Raw genomic sequence first — 25,714 nt, forward strand, 5'->3', positions numbered from 1 at the left:
CCCACTCCACCCCTCAGACATGGATAGGGAGTACGATCGGTTGGACCTAGCCACACCCACTCCACCCCTCAGACATGGATAGGGAGTACGATCGGTTGGACCTAGCCACACCCACTCCACCCCTCAGACATGGATAGGGAGTACGATCGGTTGGACCTAGCCACACCCACTCCACCCCTCAGACATGGATAGGGAGTACGATCGGTTGGACCTAGCCACACCCACTCCACCCCTCAGACATGGATAGGGAGTACGATCGGTTGGACCTAGCCACACCCACTCCACCCCTCAGACATGGATAGGGAGTACGATCGGTTGGACCTAGCCACACCCACTCCACCCCTCAGACATGGATAGGGAGTACGATCGGTTGGACCTAGCCACACCCACTCCACCCCTCAGACATGGATAGGGAGTACGATCGGTTGGACCTAGCCACACCCACTCCACCCTCCATCGTCACTTTCTCCCTCCTCCAATGTACACGTCACGGCCGAGTTAAGTATACGAGAAGCAGCCAAAGTAATATATCATTCTGCAGTATATTATATAACATCATGCTCAATTCATTAGCCTTATACATTTTGTGAAGACGCGGTGTTTCTTTCAAAAGAAACTAAGTCAATTTGTTCTAAGTGAACTGTATTGATGCTAAAAAAAAGGTTGACGAACCTCTCACCTTAATAAGAAAACACAATACATGAAACAAACACATTATGTTTACCGACTGACAAAATCGTGTGTAAGCTACTATAGTAATATTATTTGTCTGAAGATTTAGTTTATTACTAATACGGCAATATAAACAGAAAGCCCCCGTCTTCGTATGAGTATACTAGTAGTAGGCACTGTACACTATTTTCAGCCCGGAAATGTTAGAAAGCGTAGTTTCCACTTAAACGCAATGACGTAGAAGCAATGCAATTGAAGTCACCAATCACAAGCTCGGATGATTCATGCATCGTGATTGGTCAAATTTCTTGAGGCGCGCTTACGTCCTTACGTTGAGTGTAAATGGGAACCAAGCTTTAAAACACGGGACCGATTTTAGCTTAGTTTCTATGATTTCGTCTCCTCTGCAGAAATACTTGTAAAGCTCTGTCGACACTATCAAACTTTTATGTGATAGTGATATCGCTACCATATTTAGGCATATCACTACCATATTTCGGCACATCACATTTTTTATAGTGTAGACAGAGCTTTATACAGATATTAATCTTTAAAAAACACATTAAAATTAGAAGCACTTTTAATTTAAAAATATACATCTTAAACAGATTATAATAAACACATAGAATGATTGGTAAAAATAAACATTAAATAATACAAACAAACTAATTATGCTCTATTAATATATAGTATAGATAATATAGTAAACTATAATTCTCTATGATTAACATTATTAATTACTTTCTGTGTATATAAGTACATATAAGTACATATAAGTACATATAAGTACAATTTTAAGAAAACTTAGCCTACATATAAAGTGCCAAATAGTAAAATTCATTATTGATATTTTTAAGGTTTGTCTCATTTGGTAAATATATGTATTACAGTGTTAGCACCTCTTGTGATCAACATTTAAACCTACCCTTTGTATTTCAACTTTCATTACAAACATTATATTCATAAAACTATACATTAATATTGCATTCTATCCTAATGTAAGAAGATGTCCATAAGTATTACAAGCTCCAATAATTATTAGGAATCCCATCAAAAACTATCCTTTACATTTAGTACTGAAGATAACATTGTTCTAAAATCTGAACATTGTGTTCTGTGGTCTTTAATTAAAGTTCAGACTTTTAAAATTAAATATTTCAGTTTAAATTGACACGTACATTGCTTGTTGGCGTCGTCTCTTATATCTACGGCGAGCAGCAAGTATTAACATGATTGTACCCAAAAACAGCAAAACACAATAAACGCCAAGCAGACCGTAGTACACGGGTTCATGTATCAAAATAGAGGGCAACTCTGATGGAATACCATTGGTGGCGTTCACCATGTAACCTAGCGACCAGCCTACGTTTGTGCCTTCGATCTGTAAATTAAATGAATATTAGTATTTATATAATTAAATTTAATTAGCATTCAATTTTAGATTCATCTAAACCTATATCACAATGGTTAAAGGTTTTTAATTAATCATAGTCATTATTAAGATGATCATATTCGTTGTGATTAGAATCACATCATAACCCTATTCAATGTGATTAGAATCACATTATAATCACATTCAATGTGATCAGAATCACATCATAATCATATTCAATGTGTTTAGAATCACATTATAATCACATTCAATTTGAGCAGAATCACATCATAATCATATTAAATGTAATCAGAATCACATCATAATCACATTGAATGTGATTAGAATCACATTGAATGTGATTAGAATCACATCATAATCATATTCAATGTGATTAGAATCACATTATAATCATATTCAATCTGATCAGAATCACATCATAATCATATTCAATGTGATTAGAATCACATCATAATCACATTCAATGTGATTAGAATCACATCATAATCACATCATAATCATATTCAATGTAATCAGAATCACATCATAATCACATTCAATGTAATCAAAATCACATCATAATCATATTCAATGTGATCAGAATCACATCATAGTCATATTCAATGTGATCAGAATCACATCATAATCACATTTAATGTGATTAGAATCACACATCATTATGAACCATATCATGTAGTAGGTATCGATTAAACTCTTTTAGTGCAAGTATAAATATTTATGAGATACTATGTATCATAATTACTTAAAATACTTTGAAATAAGAATGCTTTGAAATCAATATTAAGCACCTTATTGTTGAGTTGATTAATAATGCATGAAAGTTAAAAGTGAAATCCCTCAGGATTACAAGGAAGGCAGTAAATGCCATCAGATACAAATCAAATGCATATTTTAATTGATTCTATTCAAGTGACTGTTCACTGCACAATTATATTCTATTAGATATTTTACAATTTGACTGATCAAGCTTGCTCCCCACTTGGATGTAATGACGTAGGCCGAATGCAAGTGAGTTGATACAGGATAGCTCATTACAAGTAATAATTGCACTATAAAGTCAATTAGTAAACATTCATTATTATTTTCATTGGTAGGCCTATACAACTCAAAATGTTTAAGAATTGATTCCATATTTATTATTATTTTTATTAAATGAGAATTAAGGACCACACCTTCTGTTAAAAACTTTAAAATGCTCACTCTTCTATGGTTCCTGAACCAAAACCTTTGCCCAACCTCTCCCTATTGTATGCATATATATTTTGGATATATATTTCATATTTTATTTGTGGTGTTTGTCAGTTCTTATTTTTTGTAATTGTATATTTTAAGACATGTTAACATTGTACTCTCTGTACAGTGCACTATTTCCTCTTGAATGGTTGAAGGAAACATGCAAGAGTCAGCAATGACAGACAATGATTGAGGTATATAGTCATGGCAACCTAACATTAAAGTATGTACAAATTATATAGACTTCATTTATCTTGTTGTCAATTATTGCAATGTTTGTAAGGCCTAATTATAGACATACCATTTTTATTTGTATGGTGAGTGCCAAGTTGTGTAAAAGCTCTAGAGTTTTTCTAGGTACTGTGAAATACCACTAAACTTATGGAATTCAAAGCACTATCAAACTAGTTTCACAAAAAAGTGTGATGTGCCCAAATATGGTAGTGATATGACATCATTATGTCCACATATGGGCCAATCACATTTTGTTGTCACATAAAGTTTGATAGTGTGGACAGAGCTTAACAGTAGAATGATAAATGTGAATTTCAAAATTTCATTTGATAATTCAAGCAAATCAGATTTGGATATTACTGATAGCATTACTGTATGTTTCACCAAATATTATACATTTTGCAATGATTTAGTGTTCATAAGTTCACACAGTCACAACCACCTAATGAAATATGAGTTTCATTAATTAATGATTTCTAGCCGTAAACCAGAAATCAATTAATAAATGTTTGTGTCGGTATATCACAATTCATTCTCACCTGTTCTCAAAAAGGAAAAGGATGATCATGTGGCGGATATTGAATTTATGCAAATTATAAAATTTATATATATTGTAGAGAGATGTTTAATCACAGACATTTAAATGTACAAATTTAAAATTCAATGTTGTAATATGTAGATTGTGGCTTGATAGGTCACACATTTATTCATGTTATTCAGGACTTTTGTGAAACGAACAAGGGGGAATACATATATGTTTTAACACTAAAGCCACCCACTATCCAGGGGACTTTATTAAGGGTCTCCAAGGTGTCCACTTATAAGAAGGGGTTAAGAAAGGGAGTTTTTTTTTATCAGTCAGAATATGAAAATTGGCCTATATAACTAGAATATGAAATATTCCACAATTGAGAACACCAGCTTCAATCTAAATGAAATACATGTTGTAGGTGGCAATCAGAAATAAAACAATTATCACAGCATCCATCAAAAAACGTGTATGAGAAATACAATTCATATTTTATAAAACAAATTTTACAAAAATTGACATAAATTTCGGACTAGAACCAAGGATTTTGAAACATCCTACAGCGCCACTAAAAATTATAAAGCAAGTCACTAAGTGAAGTTATGTTTGTCAGAGACACTAGTAGTAGATAGTGTAGCTGGTAATAATATAGGTTAACCACAGTAGTATGTTGATTTGACTTTTATTAAGCAATTTGAACAAATTCTGCTGATTGGCTGAATCTTTATGGTCATTTTTAACATTTAACATTAACGCATTTCACAAGCCAACACAGAAAGCATTATCTGTCCGCGTAATAAAAAATAATACCGATAATGTACATAATTTATTTCATGTACCATCGTTTAATAAAGTAGGGTTCAACTATAATTATGAATTGTCCTAGTTGCCAGGTATACCAATTCACGTATTAAGTTCCAAACCCTATAAGCAATGCATCAAATTGAATACGCTCACAGAATAATGATTTTCTCTTTAAAGCTCTGTCTACACTATAAAACAAGTTTGACCAAAAATGTGTGATGTGCCCAAATATGGTAGTGATACGCCCAAATATGGTAGTGATATGACATCATCATGTCCATATATAGGCACATCACATTTTGTTTTCACATGAAATTTGATAGGGTAGACAGAGCTTTAGTTTGAATGAGATTCATCAATGTGTGATGAACAAGTGTAAGCACAAAATGGCATACTTTTCTCTTGTCACAGAGCCTATCACACACAAACCCCCCAGTGGTTTAATGTGATATCCACAAATATAAATATCACTCATCAAATTGTAATTCTTCAAGGAATGTCAAGTATAGCAAGAGCTGTACTGTACGTATAATAACGACAAAAAAAAAAGCAACCCAAAAACCACTTCCTAGTAATAAAATCATAATTTATAGATCCAATATAAAGCTACCTCTGTACATTGAGTGGTGTACATAAACATATAAAATATAAACTTAAATTGTATATACATTTTAATTGGAATCTTGTTTCAATGTCAAGGAGTTATGCCATTAGAAGACTAAGCCCGCTAGGCACATGGTTGCGGATATTTTGGAGCACATTACGTTTTTAGCATCACGGATAAGGAGAGATATTAGATAAAACTTACAATTTTTACAACTGCTACAAACACATACGTACTTAGTTTTACAGGGGTAGATGTTTGTTAACCTCAGTTTCAAGCCTAGACTTGATGACACAGATAACTTACAAAAAGTTACAAAAATACTGGGCCCTCTGAGAAAACAGTCTTTGACTGAAGAGGTTCCCCAGTATAAAGAAGATATATAAATGAATGAAGATAAATAAAAATTAGAAACTTACATCTCGGACAAATTCAATATTCCAGTTATCCTCAGTGAAATTGTACACATCTACTAACAGGGTGTACACATAGTTGATATCAAAACAATAAAGATAAATATTATCCCATATGTCTGGGATATTCTGAATCTAAATAAAAAATAATAAAATGACAAAATTAGAAATAAATAAAACATTGCAGTAGTCATAAGGAAAGGTCTTTCTTATTGTTGGTATCTAAAGCTCTGTCCACACTATCAAACTTTATGTGACAACAAAAGGTGATGTCATATCACTCCCATATTTGAACATATCACTACCATATTTGGGCACATCAAACTAGTTTGATAGTGTAGACAGAGCTTTATAGAAAACAGATTTGTATATAACCTATGATGAGATGATGACAAATGAACAAAAATATAATATATATATATATATATATATATATATATGAAAACACATTATTATATTGCAGGGAACAAGGAAATGGCCGTTCTTAATTAGCTATGGTGAGTGACAACTTCAACAAAAAAAAGAAAGGGTGATTTATGATGATAACAATAATAATGCTGGAATGTTGTATGTGCAAATGTCTATGAAACAATTAACTATAAATAATGAAAGCTAAGATTGATTGTAAATGTATCGAAAATGCTGTTTCTATTCCCATCACTGTTAAACATCTCAAACATTCTGAATAATTCAAAACCTTTCTCAAAATTTAAATTTCAACTTACGTCCGTCAAATTTCTGCGGCAGAATTCATCTCTGGTGACGTTCAACTGATTAATAGTGGCATTAGATGTTAGGTTGAGATTGTCGATAGCATAGTAATAACCACTAAATGCCTGCAACAAAATACAAGTTGAGAATTACGGAAGTGCAGTAGTTGTGAGTCCTTAGGGCGTCAGGCTACTCAAGTTTATTAAAAATCTAATTCTCAATTGTCTAATGAGATATACAAAAATAATGCATTTTAAATTTTTATTTTAGTTTTCATTATGTAATAATCATGCATTATGAATATTTTATTTAACCTCGACAACACAAATGAAATGAATTATTAAAGGTTTCTTATTACACTTCAATGTATATTGATGCCAGGAGAGAAGATGAAGATGAGAATGTAAAAGGATGATGGTAGGCCGCCAGGGGCAGGTAGCATCAAATGCTATGTATTAAAGTCTGTATCTACACTATCAAACTAGTTTGACAAAAAAAATGTGCGATGTGCCCAAATATGGTACGTCAACAATTGTAGGGAATGGGTGTTTAAGTTGTCTTTTATACTGTAAATATTGAATGTAAAGAATGAAAGCACTTTTCCTTCCCATACATTCTGTTTTTGTTACGTGGATGCTTGGTTCAAGGTTATTGCATCACGATTGATTTGTTCAATCATTTCATCGTTAACTGAAAATAAATGAACACTCAAGACTTGTTTTCGATCAGTTTAAATTAATTTTACAGCAATAAGAAGTCACCATAAATCTGATTCTGCGACGAGCTGGATTCGCAGAATAATAATGAGTATGGATGAATTATGAGCCGTTGGGATTTAGGGAGAGTAAGGAACTACGAAACAAGATATCGTGTTATTATCATCTTTATTCTCATTGCGGGAAAAATGCTCTAGGGAACGAATGGGTAGATAGATAGATAGATAGAACGAATATATATAAAGCATAGGATGAAGATATACTGTATAGCCGATTGTATAGTGCTGCAATAGGTGAAAGAGTAGCTCTGGGTTTGAAATATTTATTACTTATTAACAAACAAACAAACCTTCGCAACCTTCATCCCATGCATAATGTATTTGAGGTGTTACGCAAATAGAAGTAATTTTCCATTGATGAATGAATGAATGAAGAACCAACATTTATGATAACCTCACTTATTTTATAAAAGTGGTGAAGCGGAATGATCGCTGTGAAATAAGCTCCTTTTTTTAAAAAAGCGATGCTACTGGATTTTTACATAGCAAAATACGATTCTATTACAAATACCTACTTGGTTAACAAAGTCATTGAAAATCTGTATCGTATATATAGCATTATGAAAAATTTTAAACTAAGTAAGAGCTATGCTTAAAATTTTATATAGAAGAATAGATGGTAGGATGTAGGAATGAATAATTAAACAGATGATTGAATGAATTGAAGAAAACAAAGAATGAGCAGATAAATGAATCAATGGATGAATAACAAAATGAAAGAGGATAATACGGATAAATGAAATGAATTGATGGATAAATAGATGTATGATGAGGAGACAGATGGCTGGGTTCTGAAACGTAATTTAATATGTGCATGTAAAAAATGTAATAGGACACATTGGACGTGACAGCTAGATATTTTTATTTTTATTCTACACAACCTCACACAGGTTAGTTATCTGTAGGGCAACAACATGTGAGTATAGACAAAATCTGGAACATTCAAACAAATTTAAGCCTTGTCTACACTATCAAACTTTATGTGACAAAAAAATGTGATGTGCCCATATATGGACATGTCATATCACTACCATATTTGGGCACATCACACTTTTTTTGTCAAACTAGTTTGATAGTGTAGACAGAGCTTTAGCAATATGAATAAACCTGATTTATTAAAGAAGTTTGAAGATTGTAAATTAATTAGTAAGGTGAATTTGACGTCTTAGGAATTCACAATGATTAATGAGGAACAAGGCTTGAATACTGATTTTCAATTTACACAAAATTTAAATCAATAATCACACCATAACGATAAATATAATAAAATTAGCCATTAAACCCACGAAGAGAAATATACATTAATAATTATTATCCGTCCAATATGATAAAGTTCTTTGAACTATCATCCCTACCACCCACACACTACTATAATGTACTCTTAACATTCTATATGTGTATCCAAATATACAGTATTCAGTACCACTAATAACTAGATGGGTGCTAGTATTAGCAACTTTTTTATTCTTAGAAAAATCCTGCCATTTGGACTAGAGTAGGATCCGATCTGATCGAAATGTGGATATTATTAGGCAAGCTAAAAACCAAGCTTTTCATGGATATATGTTTTTTAAAAAAAAGAGTAAAAAACAAGCAAAAAGAGATGAAAAATAGTAAGAGTTGGCCAGGTCAAGTGAGCAATGGCAATTTATTTTTAACTATGCAACTAACAATATAACATGCTTTCAGATATTTTTGTCTGTTACAACCAGAAAAAGAGAAATTAAATGATTATTGAAAAAAAAAACTCTGCTTAACTTACCACAAACTTGCCATATGGCGTTGGTTGATGAACACCATCAAATGAACATGGTTCATCCTCACATGGTGCAGAAAAATTAAAAAGGTTATGAACTTTGACCAAACATTCATCAGGGTCACTTGTACCTATAAAGAAGTACTTTATATCATTTTCAGTGAAATTTTGATCTGATTGGCTTTGAGTGCAGGGAGCCTTCCATAGATAACTCCCGTACATACTCTCATTAAGCCCCAATGCTCCACATGGATTGGTCACTTCCTCGGAATAATTTGCATTCTAAAAAACAAACAAATAAAGTACTAAATTGATTAAATATTTCTTATACAAATAATTAATGTTTATGAGTTGAAGTTCTATTCTATTCTCTTCAATAAAAAAGCTGACCATGCAATAGAACTATTAAATTAGTATTATCATACATTATAACTAATAATGAACAGGACATATTACAATAGATAGTAAGATTGTCATATTATGGTATAACATGGGTGAATAATTTATTTTATTAAAAACATGTTGCTGCAACATAAATCACAATTTTTTTATAAGCAAACCATACCATGCAATAGAACCATGCAATAGAACCATGCAATAGAACCATTAAATAGAATCATGCAATAGAACCATTAAATAGAACCATGCAATAGAACCATTAAATAGAACCATGCAATAGAACCATTAAATAGAACCATGCAATAGAACCATTAAATAGAACCATGCAATAGAACCATTAAATAGAACCATGCAATAGAACAATTAAATAGAACCATGCAATAGAACCATGCAATAGAACCATTAAATAGAACCATGCAATAGAACCATGTAATAGAACCATGCAATAGCACCATTAAATAGAACCATTAAATAGAATTATAAATAATTGTTTAAAGGTAAGTCATACCTCTACTAGACTGGCATAAAATTGACGTCTTGCCTCGTTCTTCCCATAGCACAAGTAACTATGAGTGTACACCACATAGTCACTGCCATAAAGACGTAGGTGCTGACTATCACCAACTGGAAGAGCTTCAGGAACCTCTGGAATAAAAGAGATTTGTGTCGAGGCTCCACCAAGATCAAGAGCGCCAACTGTTGGCATCGCATTCTCAGAGAAAATTAAGCTACGTACGTGTCTTTCAAAAGATGACCCCTGCAAAAATAAATAAGCAAAGTTAATTATTTTATTTTATTATAATCAACTTAAACGGGCATATTAATGTCTTGATTATCTTTTCTATATCTCTGATCCCATACTAAGAGTAGACCTCCCGCTTCCTCACTCTACCCTTCCCATTTACTATCTCTCTCTCTGATCCCATACTAAGAGTAGACCTCCCGCTTCCTCACTCTACCCTTCCTCATTTACTATCTCTCTCTGATCCCATACTAAGAGTAGACCTCCCGCTTCCTCACTCTACCCTTTCTCATTTACTATCTCTCTCTGATCCCATACTAAGAGTAGACCTCCCGCTTCCTCACTCTACCCTTCCTCATTTACTATCTCTCTCTCTCGCCTATATATATTATATATTAACCTCTTTTCTGTCCTCCCAAATGAATTAAATTCATGGTTTTTACTGAAATAATATGTACATAAAGCATCAATTGAGACAACTTTTTTTTAGATTTTCTTTAATACAATTTAAAATTTCATCAAATTATGAATACAAGATTACCATTAAATTATAATAAAAATAATATAATTTTGATGTAAAATGTTGCCAAGTAACTGCGTGATGTTCTCCATCAAACATTTATGTGGCCATGAGTAGTAATCTGTTTACAGGCATTCACAGAACTTTATGGTTAAATTTATGATAAGATTCAAAGTACTTGGATCATTGAAAGTACCTAGAGTGATGCTGTATCATTAATGGTACCATTACTAAGATGCTGTATCTCACAAACATGCACATTCCAAGGCTAAGCATATCTCTCAAGGGATGTTTACAATAAAATATTCATCTATTGTACTGTTCAGACTCTCTGTATATACAAAGCGATATAATCTTTTCATGCTCAGATGTTAGTGGATATATGTACTTCAGAAATATTATTGTTATTAGTTCTGGAAGAGCAGAAAAGAAAATGTGTAAGCGAAACCTTTAAATATCTAAAAAATATTATTAATCCAATTATTGAATATAAAATTAATGTTTTTGTTGGTTTTTAATGTTGGTGTCACAATCCATTTGCAGCTTAAATTAAGCTATACTAGAATTTGCGGCAGGTGAATCCTCCTGGTTACATTTCACAGGGGCTGAATTTTACACGGGTTGACTCTCTACTAATCACAAAAGATGCCCTGGGCTCTCAAAAGTGTAACCAAGCCATGTGTCTATACTGGACATTGGTTTTACATTATTGTACTATTTACGATTTTATGTACATACTGTAGGATGCAGTACCCATACTTCAACCACTCTGCCCCTCAACCTATCTTAGTTTTGTCGTCTGGTTTTTCGTTTAACAAATGGAATTAAAAAGAATTATCATATAGCCGTCTGTATAAACAGTGTGTTGAGGGCGACATTGTCAAATACACTGTTTATCACATTTTAGGTACTACATACATTGTTCACGTAATTGATTGATGTTGATGTGATACTGACTTTCCTATTAACAGCATTGTACTACAATACCTGTTATGTAACTACTACCTGGATGAGTGATAATATTTACATACTCCAATATTTGTTTATCATTCTAAAGCTCTGTCTACACCGTCAAACTAGTTTGACACAAAAAGTGTGATGTGCCAAAATATGGTAGTGATATGACACCATGTCCATATATGGGCACATCACATTTTTTTGTCACATAAAATTTGATAGTGTAGACAGAGCTTTATTCTTTCATTTTTTCTATCACTTACATCAACAAAGGAATGAAGAAGTATGTTGGTGGTGATCCAGCCATATGTACCCTCTTCTTCACCGGTGATAATACGTGCTTGATCATCAGTAAAATTAAATGGATAAGAAGCAATGGTTTGCCGAACAGAATCCAGAATGGCGTCACTTGTGTCTGGGTCAGTTTCACTGTAAATAAAATAAGTCTTAACATTATAAAATAATTTTGTACGTACAATGTAGGATAAGTGGCTACCTAACTCATAGTAGTTTTAAGATGTTTAATCAGTTAACAATTAGGGGTCTACTAAATACCACACAACACATAATGCTATAAATAATAGTAGCACACATGTCTAGTCGTAGAAGCTGTTAGTGCTCATATCAACATAAAAATGTTCAATCACACTTTTACTGAACCTACTCTATACATTCCCAGTACTACTGCATTAGCCCCCTAATCTACTGTAGGTGTGTATCGTACTAGACAATGTATGCGTTGTGTGGTTGCATTTGGTGTGTAGTAAAAACAAATTGTTTTATGAAATATTTTTGGAGTTTGTGGTGCATAAATATATCCATACATCGGTATTTGTAAATTTTAATTTTTATTACTTAATAATAATTAATACTTTTATAACGAAAACAAAAAAAATATTTGTCTCCATTTCTTAAAACCGAACAAAAATAAAAAAGCTATTCCAAAATGCTTCTAATTGTCCAACAACCTGTTTATTCATTCAACATGTATGGCGCCCTCTATAATTTTAAACTTACTCAAGCAACCGCATGCCTGCCGTGGCCCCTAGGAAAACAGGCGTTTCCTGCTGTCGCTTTTGAGGAACTAAGCGGAGTGCTGTAGAGTCCAAACATTCTTCCAATGATGGACCAGCAAGTCTCGGTGTGTCTGTATAGCTTGAGATACCACTACCTGGTGGTATACAATACAACGATAATAACACACATATTAAAATACACAAATCATTTTAAATAATTATTGCTCATATTATGAGTATATTATTCTAGATTCTAGTTTTTAATTTTGTATAATCTCTGTCGTCCAGATTTATTTTGGACCCTGTTGGAAACAAGTTATCATAAAACTTTATTCTGGCAAAGATTTCTGGGTTTTGTTACTGTTCGTGTCTTGCGGTTTGTAATTTGTTTATATGCCAAATTAAAGCTTGTTTTCCTGTCGACGTTATTCGACGCTATCGTTAACAATAATCGGCGATCTTCTACATAAACATTGAAATGTTAACGATTTACAGGAAAAGGTACTCGCTATCGTTATCATTTCAACTTGATCGTTTTCAAACGATCGTCATTGAACTGTTAACGATCAATGACGATAGCGTCGAATAACGTTGACAGGAAAATAGGCTTAAAGAATAAATAATTATATTAGTTATGAAATGGTCAATTTCTTAACTTGAATAACAAAAAATGTCTGAATTAAAAAAACAAATCATTTAAAGCCATTAATCTAATTTTTCAACCTATTATCAATACCAATTTAATTTTTTTTAAATGGTTTTCACTTGCATGAATTTGTATTGTTTTAATTATGTTCTTTACTTTCAATTGTTTTGTTGTAAACAGTTTTATATACTGATTAAAAACACTATATAATAAGTGATCAAGTTTTCTGTTTTCAAATAAAGTTATTCTTATACTGTAATAGTGCAATAATAGAAAATCATACAATTAACCAGTAAAGCTCTGTTTACACTATCAAACTAGTTTGACAAAAAAAGTGTGATGTGTCCAAATATGTAGTGATATGCCCAAATATGGTAGTGATATGCCCAAATATGGTAGTGATATGACATCATCATGTCCATATATAGGCCTATCACATTTTGTTTGTGACATAAAGTTTGATAGTGTAAACAGAGCTTTACTTTCACAAAACAATGTTCCCATTTACCGTCAGCTCTGCACATTCCTCTTTCTTCTACATTTCCTGTACCATTTTCTTTTTCACCAGGCCATTGATAAACAAATAAATTAGTATGCGAAGAACCTGCGTCAAAGACAATGCCATACTGTAAAAAAAAAGATTTCAAAGAGTTACTGGTACTGGTTTTTTTCTGATTAGAACCCTATGTATACAATTGTATTGGTTCTTGGGCTGCTTCAGGATCAAGTCCAAATTTGATTGCTTGTGGGTCCAATACAACGATTCTGAAATTACATAATTTCTCAATCATTGTTCTGTGTTATTACATCCTTTGATTAGAGAGGAGGCTGATAAATTATGCTAGTAGATGGACACTTTTATCTGTTACCTGCATTTATTAACAAACCTTGTCATGTTTCAAATTGTAACTCTGAATTTTCAAAGGCAATGAAATTATTGTTTTTTCATACAAAATGGCTCTTTGGATGCATTATACACAGCTTTATAAACATTGATTATATTTTAGCTCACATCACTATACAGGTTGCTAAATACTAGGACAATAATGATCGATGATAAATAGATAAACATACATTTATCTTACAATACACAAAACAAAAGAATAGAATTTGATTGGACGCGTGAAAATATTATTTTCATCAAAGGCAGCATAAATAGTTATCCTATAGTTCTAGGATGAAAACTTTTCTATTTTGTTTTGTTTTATGTAAAACACATTTTAATCTAGTCTAATTGTTATCATCCTAGTATTAATTGGCCTTACCTCTTTATACAAATTCTCTTTGTTGCCCCATAACAACCATCCTAAAATAAGGCCAGATCCTACTACACATAACACAATACCACTAAGTAGCAATATTCGGGTACATTTTCTTCCTCTTCTAATCTCAACTTCATCCATATTTGACCAGTTTAAATCTAAGAATCTGCGAGTCTTCTGTTGTTCTAAATGTTTTTTTGTTACATGGTTTCTCAGCGTTCTACCAATTTCTTCAAGAATAATGGTATTGGTGATCTGTTAAAAATATAATATAAAACAATTACTGTTAGGGTCAAGTTAATCTACACCCTATAGCGCCGGTACAGCTTTCATTAATAATATAAAGCCCTTTGCCCAGCAGTGGGACAATGTGTGCTGAAGACAGAAAGAGAATACGCAAACATTGTGTTAATTGTTCTTTTTATGGAATTTTTAAAGAAAAAAATGTAGGCATTACATCACAATCGGAATTAACTTGTTTCTGGTAGAAAAACAAATTATAAATTCTGTTTACCATATTGGCATGTTAATTTAATGATGTACTCATCATAGCAGCTAATACTAAATAGCCTAAACTAAACTATTTATAGTGTTATGCGCGATTTGAACGATTTGCGCAATTTGAAATTGCGCAAAAAAAATCCTTGCGCAATTTGAATTGAAACATGTGTTTCAAATTGCGCAAGCAACGTATTAAATTGCGCAAGTAATCTGCAAATTGCGCAAGGTTTTTCGACAGATTGTGAAATCATGCACACCCATATTTTTATAGTAATTTCTAAGAATGATTCAAAATTAAAGATAAATATCGCATTTCCTTATTTTAGTAGTGCAAATATTGTTATAAGTTAGCATACCGTCGAAGAACCGACGAAGGAAAACGAAGCGGTGGTGTTCCACCAGGCGGGCGTGGCGCGGGCGGCCGGCTATACTACTCTAGCCTAGCTAGGGTCTGGACTACTGATACTGACTAGGTTACATGGCCTAGCTTAAACTAATATTAAAAACTTAATTTTTACATTTATTTTGATTTATTTCAAGTTACAGTGATAATATTATTTAATTGTAATAATAAATGTTATGTATTTATTATACACATGTTATCTTCGCATTTATTATGTTTTATTTTGAGTTATTTAGTTTCCAATAAATTATTATAATACCGATTGTCTGGTAGAATTTTGTTGCGCAATTTGAAAATTTACAGTTCGTTTTCAAATTGCGCAAAGGTGTCATTTTGCGCAAGAACTATCTTGCGCAATTTACAAATTGTGCAGCGCAATTTAAAATTGCGCAAAGATTTTCTTGCGCAATTTGAAATTGCGCAAGTTGATTGCGCAATTTGAAATTGCGCAAAAAAATCCTTGCGCAATTTTAAATTGCGCAAGAATTCTTTGCGCAATTTCAAATTGCGCAAGGATTTTTTTGCGCAATTTCAAATTGCGCAAATCGTTCAAATCGCGCATAACAATAGTAATACTATTACTAGGGCCTAGCCTAGGCTAGGTAGTCCTCTCGTCATAAAAAATAGTATCGGGCACAATTATAGAAAACAATTTTATTATCCAATAATATTTTCCAGCTCTAGAGACTGGCCCATTGTTGGGGGGTATTTAGGGACAATTTTCCTAGGCCGCGCTGAGCGTGAACAGTTTGTAACTACACCGGCCACAAACGTTGGTTGGCTGGCTGCTGGCTGGACGAGGTGCCTGGATGATACAGCTAGCTGCCTAACTAATGGACAAGACAAATAATGTTAACTAGATACGCTTTTATTACGGGTATTTAAAAATAATTGTTGAAACAGACAAATTAGGAACTTATTATAAGGATGAGCTATAATAAACAGACTGTCACTTACCCAATGTTCGAAAATAAAGCAATTATTTGTGCCGGTTTTGAGTTCTAAAAAATCATCGGTGATTTCCAGTTTCTCGTCTCCTCCACGTGACGCATTGGGTTGACCTCCGGAACGTAAACACGTACAGCCAGTCCTGTGTGACCTAATTGAAGTGTGATGACGTCATGATATTGTTTGAAGTTTGCCTCATTTTTCAATTTTGTTCCCCTCGTTTCTAATAAATGATGCATTCAGAAAGAAATTTAATTTTAAAATGTATATGATTAAATTTCATAATTAATTAGTATACAAAATAGAACAATTCATAGAGTTTACTCCGCAATTTCCATATTCACAATATTTATAGTCTAAAAATATTGTAATAATATTTTAATATTTATATATAAAAACACAGCAGGCAAAGAATATTAGGCATATAATGAAAATACTAAAATATAATAATATATAATAACAGTAGTATAATATAAAGTAGAATAATAATTTTTTTTAAACCTGAATGTGCCTATACTATCAATTATTATTCGTGTAACATTAATAAATTATTAAAAAATAATAATAACAAAACAAATCTGTTTTACCATGACATCGATAATTTGCATAATGTTGGCTTACTAATTTAAACATTTAATTAATTTTATCTAAAGAAAACTAATTCAAAATCAATTATACGGCCTGTCGCACAGTGCACCATGGATTTAATATTAAATTGATAAAATTGATTTATGATTAATAATAATATCAATAATTAATTAAACATGCCATGACATATCATCATCATCATTATCTGTTGTCCGAAGATACAATAAACAATTTACTTTAATTCATATATTGTTATAGAATATACTGTGTTATTGCGTTTAGTTATGGCTGTCGCGTTATTACTCTAGAGATAGAGTACTTTTTTTTATATGAGCAGACAAATGAGCCCACTTTCCCGGAAGTGAAAACTCCAGTGGTATTTTATTATTCTAATTTAGTCCAATCATTTGTTTTAAATTACGAAAGAGCTCATCGATGCAAGCACTATCAAACATTTGAAATTAAACAATGATAATATCAAAATCGGAAGATTAGTCTCGTCCGGTGGCTTTGGTTTCGATAGAAGAGCCTATTTATACATGCAAATGATTTTGAACAAGTAGTGAGCGGCCAAATAAATTATTCAAATTAGACCAAAGTAATTGTGACGTCACGATAGGAACAACAAGTGTGTATGTACGAATGTGTCTCTGCCGAGCAGCTCCGCGGTCGCTCGCTAATATTAACCGAAATTCGAAATGGACAAATATAATGTAGAAGTAAGTACAGTATTTCATTTTTTAGTAGTTAAATCTTGAATATATATAGTACAATAGTGTGATATTAGTTTGATTTTAGGAGGTTTTCTTTAGGTGAATTTCAATGATATTATTGATGATGTCCGCGTTCGTCATCGCATAATACCAGCCCAACTGTTGTAATCAAACTTTGCTATCCAAAGTTGACCTTGTTTTATATGAGCAACAAATTCGAAATGTCCTTGGCAAACTTTATAAATTACTCATTATTTAGTAACTAATTCTGAATTTTAAATAATTTAATTAATTTTAATTAATTCTACAGTTTATTGGTTCATCTTGCGGCGAGCACGGTCCATACACATTTTATAAAAGCTTTAAATATTGTAAAGATGGCATCTGGAAGGTGTTGAATTTAGGCGAATTCTTTTACGTACGAACGTCCCGCACTGCCCCAATTTGCATCGCAGAGCTTCAGTTATTATGGAATGACAAGGGAAATGGAAACCAGTTATTGTCAAGTTGTCGACTTTATTATCTCCCAGAGCATATTCCAAATGGAAGGACTCAATTCCATGGACAGGTACAAATATTTGTAATAAATTATGAAAATACTTTTTTTTTATATATACCACCAGCCAAGTTTCTTCTAAAAACTCCCAACAATTTTTTAAAACTCCCAACAATTTTTTAATATGTTTTGTTAAATACAATCAAATATTAATTTAGAAAGCCTCCTTTTTAAATTTGAATGATTATTTTTTTTAAATTTAATAGATGACCTTTGACATTATACCAATTAATGTTTAAATAAACGTCTTTTGAAAGGAGTTAATTTACGATTTATACAGTGTAAATCCTTATAGAGCAATTTCCTGTTGTTTCATACTAGATCGACTCAATTTGATGTTTAACAAAGTTCACTTCAATTATATATTCCAATAATTATAAATTGTTTTATTTTCACAGATAAGTTTAAAATTATTTTGTTCTTCTAAATAAATAATAATTTCTAATTATAAATTCCAATTTTTAAATAATTATATGAAGGAAAATGTATTTGAAGGAATATTTTTATGAGACATTTTTGCTGGTATAAACTGTAATGATTATTTATATCAATAAGCCCTTACTCATTATTTGTGTTTTTCTTTTAAATTAATCTTGCTTAAATGTGGAATTAGCCATTTCAATTGAATTAATTAAATATATGGCATTATTTGACAGCTTATTCTGATATTATAATTAAAAACACCAGTTTTATCAAGTAAACTAAATTTATATTATTATTATGTATTCTAAATTTTGAAATTTTAATATATGGTAAGTATTTAAACTATTTTATTAGTAAAGTTTAATAATAACTTTTGTTGGTTCGTTTCGACTGTTTAACTAAAATTTGAGGGATATTAATTGTTGCTGATTGTTAGCACGGTGCGTCATGGTTGTTGAACACTTTGTTAAGACACAGCTTCTACACAATGAACATATACAATAGTTTTTTATACTCTCTATTATCATGTTATAACAAATAGGCTTACCTTTCAACAAACATTCCAATATCACTAAGCTACCATACTTCATAATTATCTCTGTTGAATATTAATAAGGAAATCATAATTATATTAATTAGTTATATTATTTAAATTTTTTTTTAATTGTTGTTTATTTACAACTATATAATATATGAAAATAAGATACTTATAAATGATAATTATTATTATGATTCTATTCAAACTTACAGTATATGAAATATTACTTTTATGAAAAAAAAAAAGAGTTTTATACTGGTATGGTATTCCAGTAAGAGTTCAATCCTTTCCACATGTTTTTGCTACAGTTATGGTATTGATTGAATCAAGTTTTATTTGAAAAAAAGTGCTAACATGTATTGAAGATTTATTTATGTTTAATAATAATATAATAATTGATATAATTTTATGTAGAATAAACACAAAAATTACTATTATAAGTATAATTATGAATTAAAATATGTTTTAAAATAATTATTTGGAATATTTTTTTAAAAAAACTCCCAATACTGTAAATAAACAACTAAATTAAAATAAAAAACAGTTTAAATATTGTTGATATTTTATAATTAATTCAGTTTTAAAACTGGCATTAAATATCTACACCACCATTAGAAAAAACCACAACGTTATTACATTTATTTTATTGAGGTTTCCTTGTTTAACCTTCGACCCTAAGCATTCTAACGTCATGTTAAAAAAAAACTCTACGCGAAAAATAATTTAATAATAAAAATAAAAGAAACTAAAATAGTTTCTTGATTTTTAATTCAAGTATGTGTTTATAATTCATTACCAATACTTTATTATAATTAGTTACTTTAGTGATTTACTTAAATATTGTAAGTGAACTTTCCTGCTGTGCTTAAGTCAGTTCTACTTGGCAGGGGTGTAGGCTTTCACCTACAGAAACACTTTGCCAGATGTAAATTGGTATACAGTGTATACAACAAAACTTTGAAATGGAATATGCTTGTGATTAAAGGTCTTTTGAATTTACTCAACTGAAGATGTATAAGGCCACACCAAATAAATGTCATGTTTCTCGTCCTAAAAAATTGTGTTTTAATTATAAATTTAAAAACTTTGGCAAACATTGATTTATTTTAATGTTTTTCTTTTGTTCAAAATAATTATATTGATTATTAGTTTTTAAAAATTTTGTTTTGCCTTCAGTTCATTCTCAGTAATGATATTTCCAACTATTGATTAATTTTAATTACTTAGATACCACTATAGATTCAAATATTGTGTTTTGTCTCTAAAACCTACTGAAAATTACATTTAAAATATGGCAATACATGTCTTGTATTTTGTAATAAATATTATTTATTACTTTATTGTTCTCAGCTGTTTTTTCTCCCGTTCACCAAAACCTTTTTGCTCTTTTGATTGTAAATTAATTAATTAAACTCTTAATGTGTAAATGATTAAGACAGTCCCAACAAAACTAAGTTGAATTTCCTTCATTTTATTATTACAAAATTACCTCGCTTTCATTTCTTGTACAAACAAACATAAATTATTATAGAATTATTCAGACTTTATTCTTGTTCAATTTATTATAATATAAAATACAGTAGTGAGCATACATCATCAGCATTATTAAATATAATATGGTATGGGTGTTGTATTTCATTGTAATATATTTATTTTATTTATTTTCTAAAAATATAAAACAAAGTTAAAAACTGTACTTTTTTAAACATTAGAAAAGCTAAAGTTTATTTTTTAATGACCAAAATCAAGATAGACTTTGAACGGGTTGTATGATGATAAGGTATATTAATCACAGCTCAACAAATGTACTGTATAGTACAGTAATGGAAAACCTTGAAACAGGTTTTATTTTTTAACAAATAAAACAAATCTACAATACTACCAACTACCCACATAGTAACCTACAGATCCATCAACACAATAGTAATATTGTTAATAATAAAAAATGAGCTATTCAAATTTATTGTTTAAAACAAGATATAGAAGTTAATACATTACAAAGTGAATGGAACAGTTGAACCAGCAATAAGTTGTTACGACTGTGATAATAGATATTTTTTTGTAACCAACAATTGTTAAGTACGTTTCTCCGATAAACCCTGTTCTTTATTGAAGAATTATACTGATAATTTATCCATGGTTAAATATACACATATATATACATGTGTATATGGTAATAAATATGTTATACAGTATTTTACAACAGTAATTGAAATTAAAATCTTTCATCACTATTAGACATTATAAAATTAATAAAATTTAGTAAAATAATCAAACATTTAAACAAAATTTATTTTTCACACATAACTTAATTTATTTACATCAAAGTAGAGTAAGTCCATGTTATTTTAAAATTATTTCGTCCAGTGTACAGTAACAAGTAAATTGTTAAATTGTTAAAATAAAATAATCAATTCATATGAATAAGATTCTAAAATAATTTTTTTTTTACAGTACCATATAAGATACAATACATTCAATTTAAATAGAAAGAGATCTTCGTATCGTCATCAATAATATTTCAGAAATAGACCATACAAATTTAAAATTCATTTTTCAAGATTGTTAGAATGATAAATAGTGAAACAGCATGAACCTTGGACGGCGTATTAATAAACAGTTTAGCTAGTTAAAAGCCAGATTGGTTCTGATTAAAAGATACCAATAGAGAGATTGTTATTAAAGCCTGGCGTGCATTCCATTGTATTTTGTTTATGGCTGCGGATAACGACACTTCCACACTTCCTTCACTTCCACTCATTACAGCTTGAGGAAAGTTGATTTTACCGTGAAAGAGTCGGATTAAATTACAAAAAGTAACTTGTTTGAAGAATAAATTTGAAGATAATTTGGAATATACTTACATTTTTTTAAGAACAAAAACAAAATTAATATGAAAAGTAAAATAGCTATTATTTAACAAAGAAAAAAAAATTATTTTACTAAAATTATTTTACTGAAAATGAACAAATAAAATTTGATAAGATAAAATCATAATGCCTCACTTTTTTAGTTTGTTTTATATTATGGTACTGTATATCAAACATATTTAGTGAACCCTCTGGTAAAAAATTGAACAAAAATTAATACAAACACGTCTACCATGGTATGGTACTGTAGTACGTTATCTTTTTGCTTTAGCCTTGATAATAATAGCCTCTAATTTTTGTTGAAGGATTATAAATTTAATATATAAATTAATATAAAAGTAACATTATTTATATTGGTAATATCTATACATTAACATTTATATTGGTAATATCTATACATTAAAATTGAATATTATTTAGCTGATTAATTAAAATTTTGTAATTTTAATATATATTCAAATAAGATTTTTTAATTTGATATAGTTTGACAAATTAATTGTTAAATAATAAATTAAAGCATTCTATTTATAGCGCATTACACGTATGTAAATTCTCTTGTATCTGTGTTCACTGCACAATGCAACAATGCTAGATATGGTTAGTGATTTTGTACAAAAAAGTAGGTTAATAATTGAAAGAATATTCTATTGGAGGTTATTAGCATGTATTATTAAACAAATTCACAAGTATTTCTAAGGTAAATTTAGTATCATATTTAAATTTTAATTACTTGTGAGGTTGCTAAATGTCTTAAAAACTTATTTTTTCTTAGTAACACAAAAAAACTGTTGAATTCTATAAAAAGCCATGTTGTTTGAACTACAATATTAAGAAAACAATATTTTAATATTTTCAACTTTATTGTTAGTTATTAATAATAATAATACCATTCAACCAATGCTGCATGTATTAATGTAAATTGTAAGTGATTTCATTCATTAGTAATGTTAAATCAGTACGGTGTATTTTTAGTTTAAAAACAAATGGAATATTTCAGATGAATTTAAAGATGACTTGCTTGAATTAGTAGTAATTATTCAGAAATGAACCACTTCCTAAAAAAAATATTTGTGTACATACAACTGGGAGCTGGCTGTTGTGGTGGTTAACATGCTTGCCTTCCAATCCCAAGGTCCAGGGTTCAATCCAGACCTACTGTAGTGCTACGAATGTAACTAGAGCCTCTTTCTTACTCCACTCCCCTAGCCTCAAATGAGACTTACTATAGTTTATACGATCACCGTATAGCTAATTAATCCTGTAATGGCAAGTTAGTTAGTAAAATTAAAAAAAATAATTTGTAAATTATTAGCATTTATCATGAAATTTACATAATACATGATTGTTATTTTACTGTAAACAACACAATGTACCAATCAATTTACAATAAATAATGTACATAATACATTTTAAAATTAAATTGAATTCTTAGTTTTCGCTTCCACAAACAAAACAAAAAACAATCATTGCATTTATTCTGTAAACTTTCTGACACATTAACCAATTTGACACATTGTTTAGTATAAAATAACTATTAATTATTTATTATAAGAAAAAGAAAATTAAACCTTTCATTAATGATTATTATTAATTTTTTAATAATTGCTACAGTATCACCTCATGACGCCAAAATGGAAAGCTATTGCACATAGAAAGAAAACTAGATGCATATATCTTAAAAATAATTGATAATAAAATAAACAATTTTATCATAATTTATCACAATAAAAATGTTTTTTAATAAACAGTTACAAACTTTTTAAAAAAAAATAAACAGTTACAAACTGTAATAATATTTTTGATTATAGTGAATTCTTTTCTCAATATAATTTGAATATTATAATCAGCAACTTGTGACGATATTTGTACTGGTAGAGATGACAGATGTTGATTTTAATAATCGGCTGATGCAAAAAACAATAATGAACAAATTGAAATTAATAATTATTAATACATTAATTTAATGATGTTTTAGACAACATAACAATTATGATACAATACAAGTAATATTTTATAGTAATATTTTAAAAAGAAATAGCGAGTTGTTGTATTAAGAGGCCTACAGTACAGTAACTCTATAGTTATTATTTTATAGTATTTTATATAAATTACTGACAAAATGTCAATGCTCTGAGTATCTTAGTCTGGGTTCCAGACGGAGTTTTGTCTTAATATTAGTTAAAAGATAATATTTTGGCACATATGGCGTTTCATACGTATACTACTTGATTTTGGATACTCCGTCTGGGGAAACACGCACAAGTCACATGGTTTGACACCAAGAATTCTTGGTGCATACGATTATCCGGTTGACTAGTTTCAGCTGCATGCGATTGGCTACTCTCTCGTACACCGTTTAAATATTCATATTTAAGCAACAAATAAGATGATGCGCATGCGCTATGTTACGTTTAGACAATGTGTACTTGGGTACATTTATGAAAGTTCTGAAGGCTAGAAATTATTTTATATGCCTAGTAGTCTGGTAAACATTTGATGGGATCTTTGAAACATGAAAACTCGTCTTGATATATGATAGGCTAGCTTCTCCGCAAATCAAACATTGAATGGATCATTTATTACGCGGAGATAATTTTGATTTAATTCCCACCCAGACCCTGTCCTGTTCTGTGTGGTGGTGTAGCCCTGTTGTGTGCCGGTGGTATGTAGGCCTACTTCATTGGCGTTTTATTTGGCAGGTCATACGTGCGAGTTGAGTAGGACCTACGAAAGAGGCAAGGCCAAGGACTAAACAATTAATAAACAAAACAACTTGGCATTACTATTTTATATTTCAACAGTCTCGATCGTACATTAAGCACTGGTAGGCCTACGTACTCAATCTCTTTCATTTTGAAACAAAATGATCATTGGTTGATTCGAAATCCATATTTACATACCGCCCGCCCCATATAGCCAAATACGGTATGATAACCTACGTCATTCTTATCGTATGTTTGCGGTCTGCAAATCGATTTCTATACGTGTTTCACAAGTCTGTATTTTCAGACAAAAATCGCGGTCGAAATAAAAACAAATAAATAAAAAAAAAAAGATAATACAGACTTGGGGCAAGTCTATGAGTATCTGTGTCTGGATCTCAATGGAGATACAAAATAAAATTAAACTTCAAAGCAAAAAGCTAAATTAAAACGATAAAGTAAAATAGCCAGAAAAATTAGTATAGCTTTAGCAGAGTTATTTAATATAGTTTTATTTTATATATTTACTTTGGTGTTTCACTATGGGCTTGTTTCTGCTGCATAATGCCTAGTCTGGGTTCCATACGGAGTTTTGTCTTAATATTAGTAAAAAGATAAATATTTTGTATACTACTTGAGCTTGGATTTTGAGACAAAAATCCAAATAAAAACAAGTAAATAGAAAAAAGGACAATGAATACAGACTTGGGGCAATTCTACATAATGCATAATAATTCATTATTTTATTATTTATGGTAACGGTATAATCATTAGCTATAACACATCAAATTAATTTAAATCTCATT

General features: G+C 30.5%; 2 protein-coding genes across 2 annotated transcripts in view; one reads left to right on the forward strand and one right to left on the reverse strand.

The window, feature by feature from the left end:
- Nucleotides 1–1,234: 1,234 nt before the first annotated feature.
- LOC140046136 (ectonucleoside triphosphate diphosphohydrolase 3-like) lies at nucleotides 1,235–16,668 on the reverse strand. Its single transcript, XM_072090675.1, has 10 exons — nucleotides 16,528–16,668; nucleotides 14,670–14,921; nucleotides 13,913–14,030; nucleotides 12,760–12,913; nucleotides 12,006–12,171; nucleotides 10,032–10,280; nucleotides 9,131–9,406; nucleotides 6,608–6,718; nucleotides 5,889–6,017; nucleotides 1,235–2,053 (listed from the first exon to the last, which is right to left on the reverse strand). Exons 2-10 carry the CDS (start codon nucleotides 14,805–14,807, stop codon nucleotides 1,835–1,837), a joined length of 1,560 nt encoding a protein of 519 aa, XP_071946776.1. The 5' UTR covers nucleotides 14,808–14,921; nucleotides 16,528–16,668; the 3' UTR covers nucleotides 1,235–1,834.
- Nucleotides 16,669–17,688: 1,020 nt separating this feature from the next.
- LOC140046151 (uncharacterized) overlaps nucleotides 17,689–25,714 on the forward strand; it is a 28,187-nt gene continuing 20,161 nt past the window's right edge. Inside the window, exons 1-2 of the mRNA XM_072090697.1 lie at nucleotides 17,689–17,825; nucleotides 18,130–18,387. Coding sequence (XP_071946798.1) covers nucleotides 17,805–17,825; nucleotides 18,130–18,387 — 279 coding nt within the window. The 5' untranslated portion in view covers nucleotides 17,689–17,804. The remainder of the gene's footprint in view (nucleotides 17,826–18,129; nucleotides 18,388–25,714) is intronic.

This window comes from Antedon mediterranea, chromosome 4 (genome assembly GCF_964355755.1).
Source record: "Antedon mediterranea chromosome 4, ecAntMedi1.1, whole genome shotgun sequence".
Lineage (NCBI taxonomy): Eukaryota > Metazoa > Echinodermata > Crinoidea > Comatulida > Antedonidae > Antedon > Antedon mediterranea.

Coding starts and splice junctions, on each gene's coding strand:
- LOC140046136 (XM_072090675.1), bottom strand. CDS start 14,807: ATGGATGAAGTTGAGATTAGAAGAGGAAGAAAATGTACCCGAATATTG. Junction 14,031..14,669: donor AAGAGAATTTGTATAAAGAG/GTAAGGCCAATT, acceptor TTTTTTTTACAG/TATGGCATTGTCTTTGACGC. Junction 12,914..13,912: donor AGGAATGTGCAGAGCTGACG/GTAAATGGGAAC, acceptor GTATACCACCAG/GTAGTGGTATCTCAAGCTAT.